Source organism: Etheostoma spectabile, chromosome 5, assembly GCF_008692095.1.
Source record: "Etheostoma spectabile isolate EspeVRDwgs_2016 chromosome 5, UIUC_Espe_1.0, whole genome shotgun sequence".
Lineage (NCBI taxonomy): Eukaryota > Metazoa > Chordata > Actinopteri > Perciformes > Percidae > Etheostoma > Etheostoma spectabile.
In genome coordinates, this window is record NC_045737.1 from 17,035,368 (window position 1) to 17,042,570 (window position 7,203).

Here is a 7,203-nt window from a genome sequence, read left to right on the forward strand (position 1 = left end):
CATTTCAGGCTTTAAACATTCTACTTTTCTTAATTTACTAAGGAAAAAAAATGACAGTGCTGTTAGTCTTCTTACTCTACTCTCCAATAACATATTAGCTGTATACACAAAAGAATTGCTCACATGCATTTCTTCATTACAACAAATCATGTCCTTTCAGTACAACATTAACACCACCTTGAACTGCAAAATAACTAAATTCAGCTGCCTAATTCCCACTGATCTGACTGAAACATTCACCTTTAGCCTGCAAGCACCCCCCCTCCTCTCCCTGAATATGATCTCTTTTCCCTCCCTGAACCTGAGTGAAAGAGGCCGTCACATGACGTGACTTGGCCCTTTATGGCAGGGCGGCATCAAAGCAAGTGACTAGGATTGGGAGCTGCTGTTAAAGTGGGGTATTGATTCAACACAGATTTAGTAGGGAGGGCGGAGTTCAACCTCCACCTATTTCCACGCCAACCCCCACCCCATTTTCTCCTCTAGATGCTCTCTTATTTTACCTCTCATTATTTCTTCTTCAAACTCTCTCCCGTCACTCTCCATCTGCTGTTTCTCCTTAGCAGTCACCCCCCTCCCGCAACCCCTCTCCCTCAACTCTATGCCTGCTCTTCTCTAACTCCCCCTTGCCCCCCCCTCCAACTTCTCTCACTCTTTCTCAATGAGGTATTCATGTGACCCACCTGCTGTCCGCCGCTTAGCGTTAGCCCCACTAAAGAGCTGCTCTGTGCTCTTGCTGGCCCGCGTGGCCGGCCTGCCTCATTCACAGTTCACACGCCTGCCTTGGCCACTGCGTGCCCAGGGCACGAACCACGGAGAAGGGAGGGGGGTCGTTGTCCAGTAAGGGTGGGTCTCAGGGTGGCATCGGAGCGCAGGCAGGGTTCTGTCGTGCATAGGATGCTGCACAAGGTTCCTGGATGCTGGTGCACTTGGCTAAAGTTGCCATCATGTTTGGCCTGAGGAGTTCAGGTGGAAGTTATGAGAAGATGCGGAGCGAGTATTACCTAGATGTGGAGAACCCTTTCTGTCCTCAGGTTGGTGTGTCCGGCGTTGTCAGGTTTTGCAAAAATAACGATGGCTAAAATTGCTGTTAAGCCATGGCAGTATGGGTCCTGGTCTTAGATAAAAATGTTATTATATAGATGTTAACTTTTGTCTTGCTCTTTCTGACTTAAACACATTTTGGATTTGGATTTTTGAATTCTTTGTGGTTGCCCAATCTATGCAGTGACTGTGTATGTGCGTTGGTCAGATGAAAGAGCTTTTGTTAGACTCTTGTGGTAACTTCACAGGGATTTCACAGTATTTCTTTATTTAGCGTCGTAAATACCCATCACTGGATGAAACTTCTTCCTTGCCTCTGTAAAACTGACAAGTTAAACTGTGATGGTTTAAAGTATTAAATAAATTCTGTTTTCAGTTCTTCTTAAAAAAGCTAACTCAGATAAATGGCTGCAGCATATTAACAAAGGACAGGTGACATGTCAAGCATTGGTGTTTTTATACACCTTATATTTTAATACCCTTTAATCTGTTGAGTATTTGTTAAAACTCATTGGTATTTGGTGTGATCAAAAATCATTTATCGCGGAACTCACATATCCTAACTTCTCTTTCTCAACAGGTGACCAAGCAAATCCACGAGCATGAGCAGGAGAGCGAGCTGCGGGAGCAAATGTCGGGCTACAAGCGCATGCGGCGGCAGCACCAGAAGCAGCTAATCGCCCTGGAAAACAAGCTGAAGGCCGAGATGGACGAGCACCGACTCAAGCTGCAGAAGGAGGTGGAGACGCAGGCCAACAACGCCTACATTGAGCTGGAGAAGCTGGCGAAGCGACACGCCGTGCATTCTGAGAAGGAGGTGGGATTTGTGAGGGTTGTGGGGGTTATAGAACATGAGTGGATGCGTAAGTACTGTACAGTGACCTCTAAGTTACTTCACAGAAAATTACACCGACCTACATGTACCATGGAACAGTTAGCTAGGAGACGAGGTCTGCTTTGGAAAGATGGCGAGGACATTATGTTGAAGTTATAATTATTCTATAGCTGCTGGAAGAAAGTTGTTGAAAAGTTCTTTTTGTTCAAAAATGTTCCAAAGCTCCAAACTTAGTCTTGCATAGAAAGCTATGGAAGGTTTTGCTAAGACATTATGCACTGCTGCCACCTAATGATACGTAGGATGAAACGCAAGGGCAGAAGTAGGTCACAGAATGTCACGCTCTGAAAAACAAGCTGCATATCTCTGTGATTAGCATGCAGTGTGCGGGACCGGACAGGGAGATACTATATCTGTTCAACTAGACCAGCATGCACCTTTAAACAGCAACATAAACACACAATGTCCCATGCCACATGGGAGGGACATGAAACTCGGCTAAATGATTAAGTCAGTAGATATTGGCTCATAGCAGTGAACATCAATGTGATGTCCTCTCGTTTGGCTTGGAAAAAAATGCCATTTTTGGATACTTCTATCCAAAGCATGTATAGCACTGATCTTTTTGTAAGCCTGGCTTTAGTGAAACTTCTGTATGTGAGCTCAAAGTGACATCTTCATATGTCTTGTTTGTCCGACAAGTCCAAATCCAAACAAATATTCAGTTTACAATGATAATAAAACAGGAAAATGGCACACATTAACAACTTTTGACCATTGCTTGAAAAATAACTGAAACGATTAATCATTATCCGGGTCAAACTTGATATACTGGTTTAGGTGAAATTGTATAACCCTAGTTAGTACTGTATATGACTTTATTTGTTCACTGTTGATTGGTGAGCGTGCAGTCTGTATTCAGCTCCATGCTGAGCTAAAAGTCTTTCATCTGTGTTTTCCTCCTGTTTCCCAGACAAAGACAGCATTGGCAGATGAGAAGAAGTTCCAGCAGCAGATCGTGGCCCAGCAGAAGAAGGAGCTGACCACCTTTCTGGACAATCAAAAGAAGCAGTACAAACTCTGCAAGGAGAAGATTAAGGAGGTGTGCCTCGTTTGTTGGTTTGCTTTTTTCCTCCTCAGGCGAGCTTCTTTTGCCTCTCGTGTATGACACAAGGTCCTGTATGCTGTTTACCGTTGAATCAGACCTCCTCCACACAAACATGCACATTCAGGACTTCCATATGTAGTCTTTTGGAAGTTGCGTTGAGTCATTTAGCCTACTCACTATGTACCTACACATGTATGCAAACAAGGAAACCCACAAATCCATACGCACAGTGTAGCATTTGTGTGCCTCCACAACCTTCAAACTGAGTCCAGAGAATACTCCTGTGGGCTGGGAGTGTGAAACACTGTTTTCAGTTACAAGATAAATGACCAAAATTAGGTCAGCACAGTTAAAAGAAAGCATTGCTGGCAGGGAGAGATATTTCCCACCAACTGAGGGCTGTAACGGAATTAGACACCACAGAGAACGGGGATCAGGCCCATGTGTTAAGTACATTAGCTCGAAATTGTAGATTACCTTAAAACCCATGAAAGAGAAAGACAACCCATACTGAGGAGAGAGAGATTTTTTTTCTCAACCCTCCTCCGGCTATAAAAGTCATCTGTAAGACACAAGGTCAGTTGGAGTTTGCTGTATACCATCACTACAAATGTGATATTGTGAACACTATTCTTTTTTTAGGCAGTATTTATAGAGGCTTTGTTTAGTATCACATTCAAAACATGCATATGTAATACATAATTTGAAAAAATTTTGTTTGCGTAGACTATATTTGCTTTTCACTTATCCACTGGTTCTCTTAATATAAGTCCCAAATGTACCAGCCATTGTCTATTTTACCAATTAAACTGATATCCGCATTGGCAAAAATAACAGATTGAATATCCAGCCAAAATGTCAGATGAACCTACCAATCACAGCTCAAATTAACCAATAATTGGCTACGGCCTAGTCCCAACTCTGACTGTACTTGTCAAAACAATCACTTAATTCCTCAATTCCTCTGCTTTGAAACTTTCACCCCTTCTCAGGAGATGAACGAGGACCATAGCACACCCAAAAAGGAGAAGCAGGAGCGTCTGTCCAAGCACAAGGAGAACATGCAGCATTCCCAGGCCGAGGAGGAGGCCCATCTCCTGTCCCAACAGAGAGTTTTCTACGACAGGAACGGCCGCGCCTTCAAGCGCAAAGTCATGATTAAGAAGCACGACTTGGAGCAGGAACAGATCCGAGAGGTGCGGAGGACGTAGATACTTAAAATGACTACATGCATAGTTTATAAATGGACTTGGTTGTTCATTAAATTGTTAAATGTACAACTTCAGTTCACCCAACCATTGAAGTAAACCCGCTCTTTATTTGTTTCGTGATGTTGGTGTCAACAGGCTCAATGTGATACCAACATATTATTCTCAGCGGTGTTGTTACATAATATAATAATAATCACACCCATTGTTCTTTAGATCTGTGATGTGCTTCCTATTAACTATAAGAAGATTATTACAGAGTAAAGCAAGTCAGCAGTGCCACAATCTGAAAAGCTGTTGTGTAAATCTGGAAGAAGTCCAAGAAGGTCCAAAAGCGTTCTGTGGGAAAATTCACAAAAATCTGAGTCACATTTTAGAGGATAGTTTTTTATGCTTTGGTTAATAGAAAAAGGAAGTGTTTAAATCAATGGGTATGATTTAGTGGGTTGATATTTATTGATTTTTCAACTGTTTGCAGCCAATGTTCTAACCCTTAAACCAAAAACAGAAAATGTAAAAGACACGTTAAAACCAAGTTGAACAAACCATATTAAATCACTAGCACCTACTACAAGACATCCATACATATTTCCCCCTAATTTCTCTCTCTTCCTCAATCTTTCCTCCCGGTCCTCTTAGGAGCTGAACAAGAAGAAGACCCAGAAAGAGATGGAGCACGCCATGCTGATCCGCCACGACGAGTCCATGCAGGAACTGGAGTACAGGCAGCTGAAGACCCTGCAGAAGCTGCGGATGGACCTGATCCGCCTGCAGCACCAGACAGAACTGGAGAACCAGATCGAGTACAACAACCGGCGTGAGCGTGAACTCCACCGCAAGCATGTTCTGGAGCTCCGACAGCAGCCCAAGAACCTAAAAGTGAGTCAGCACGGAGACACAGTTACTGTCATAAGGTGTTTGAAATGCAGGACTGATGTTAAACTACAAAATCCTGTTTTAAGTGCTTAGGTATATTTTTAGATTTTCTTGTGTCTTTGAAAACACAAAATCAGATCCTCCTTTCAGATGGTGCAAGCCATAAGCAATGTCTTTTATTTATTTGTATGGTTTTGATAAAACAGTGATGCAATGTGGATGTAACAAAATTAATTTGGAAAATGAAAAAACATACAAATGTATCATCTCTTAGTCATTCATCATCATCATCATCATCAGTCATTTCAGTTTTACTTGCTTTTGAGGATAACGGAAACCAGAACTCTGCTTTTTTTTTTAAACCTGTAACCTTAAGCAGCAGAATTCTTAAAGCAGGACTAAAGACATTAAGTTAACAACAACAAAACTTTAACAGAAATGTAATGCACTTTAAATGTAACTGTCTACATCTTCTTCTCATGGTCTGTCTGTCTGTCTCCGTCCCCTCCACCAGGCGTTGGAGCTGCAGATCAAGAAGCAGTTCCAGGACACCTGTAAGGTGCAGACCAAGCAGTACAAGGCCCTGCGCCACCACCAGATGGAGGTTACCCCCAAGGCTGAGCACAAGACGGTGCTGAAGGCCCTGAAGGATGAGCAGACACGCAAGCTGGCCATCCTGGCTGAGCAGTATGAGCAGAGCATCAACGAGATGATGGCCTCGCAGGCGGTGAGTGGACAGGCGTTCACGTCATCATTTATAGCTGGACACTGATTTGGGCATATTTCAAGATGAGACATGTAGGGTTTTTGAAGGAGATTAGGAAGCATTTCTCTCCACCTGTTGCTCATGATTTTACATTTTTCTCCTCCTTGTTTGTCTACATCTCATATCTGTCTTGTATCCTTCTCTTCTTTGTACCCCTTTCTATCTCACCTTCATTTGTAATCTTTCTTCATGTCTTTTTGACATGTCTTTACCCTTCCTCCTCCCCTCCCTTTCCACTGTCTTTTCATGTTGTGTCTGTCCCTGTTGCCCTTCGATTTCTTCCATTCCTTCGTCTCCATCTCCTTCTTTCGGTCTCTATTCCCTCTTTCTCCTCTCTCTCTTTCTGGGTGTCTTATGAATGTACCCCCTCCCCCCTCCCCCCCACTACCCACATCTCTCTCTCTCTCTCTCTCTCTCTCTCTCTCTCTCTCTCTCTCTCTCTCTCTCTGGACCTCCCTCTCCCCTGTTGCGGTCCATGGTCGGCTGTGTCAGCTGCGTCTGGACGAGGCCCAGGAAGCCGAGTGCCAGGCCCTGAGGCACCAGCTGCAGCAGGAGATGGAGCTGCTCAATGCCTACCAGAGCAAGATCAAGATGCAGACCGAGGCGCAGCACGAGCGCGAGCAGCAGAAGCTGGAGCAGAAGGTGTCACTGCGCCGGGCTCACCTGGAACAAAAGGTGTGGTATATGAAACACTCGTCATTTTAAAGGAGCAACACCGTTTGTTTTTTTTGTTTTTTTTCTGCAGAACATAGTTTTTCTTCAGGTTGATTAATACGGACAACTCAAATGAAACACTATAGAGGTGAAGTGTTTTTCACGATCTACAAGAGAAGGAATGAATTCCCTAAATATTTAATCGCACACTCCTTAAAAGTACCAAAAACTAAAACGCCTTTATTGACGTGGCTACATGATTTAATAAAATTTGAGAGAACAAATATATATTATTCCCTCTCAGGTGTAAAACAAATTATATTCTTGCCTAAACCTGGTGTTTCAAGGCACATCCTTCCACCTAACTAGTTGAATTTTTGTTACTTTTACCTTTAAACTAAACACAGTTTAGTTTACACAAATTCAAGACAATTTAGAAGACAAGTGCTACAGAGAGAGACAGGAAGCAACCTAAGACTAGGTTAGACATAATTTAGGGCCATTTACTATTAAGATGTTTTAAAGGTGCCCTCTCACACAAAACCGTTTTTACTTGCATTTTTTAAAATATGTTAGGTCCATACGTGTTTGTGTTATGTTGTGAATGTGAAAGAAATCCGTCCAATTACAAAAGCTGGTCAGTCTGACGTCATGTTGCCTGAGCTCATTACTATTGATGAGCACGCCCAGTTGCGCTGGGTAAAGGATACTG

General features: G+C 43.0%; 2 protein-coding genes across 5 annotated transcripts in view; both read left to right on the top strand.

Moving 5' to 3' along the window:
• The window catches only part of taok3a (TAO kinase 3a), a 64,706-nt gene that overhangs the window by 53,620 nt on the left and 3,883 nt on the right, over positions 1 to 7,203 (top strand). For 3 of the 4 annotated variants that reach the window (XM_032517097.1, XM_032517100.1, XM_032517099.1), the window contains exons 15-20: positions 1,625 to 1,861; positions 2,853 to 2,981; positions 3,980 to 4,183; positions 4,835 to 5,074; positions 5,586 to 5,798; positions 6,330 to 6,512. In XM_032517097.1, coding sequence (XP_032372988.1) covers positions 1,625 to 1,861; positions 2,853 to 2,981; positions 3,980 to 4,183; positions 4,835 to 5,074; positions 5,586 to 5,798; positions 6,330 to 6,512 — 1,206 coding nt within the window. Of the gene's footprint in view, positions 1 to 503; positions 1,035 to 1,624; positions 1,862 to 2,852; positions 2,982 to 3,979; positions 4,184 to 4,834; positions 5,075 to 5,585; positions 5,799 to 6,329; positions 6,513 to 7,203 lie in introns of those variants that run through there. The other variant, XM_032517101.1, reaches the window with a different exon arrangement.
• Positions 6,227 to 7,203, top strand: part of wsb2 (WD repeat and SOCS box containing 2) — a 28,478-nt gene continuing 27,501 nt past the window's right edge. The window contains exon 1 of the mRNA XM_032517102.1: positions 6,227 to 6,249. The gene's annotated coding sequence lies outside the window, so the exon portion shown is untranslated. The remainder of the gene's footprint in view (positions 6,250 to 7,203) is intronic.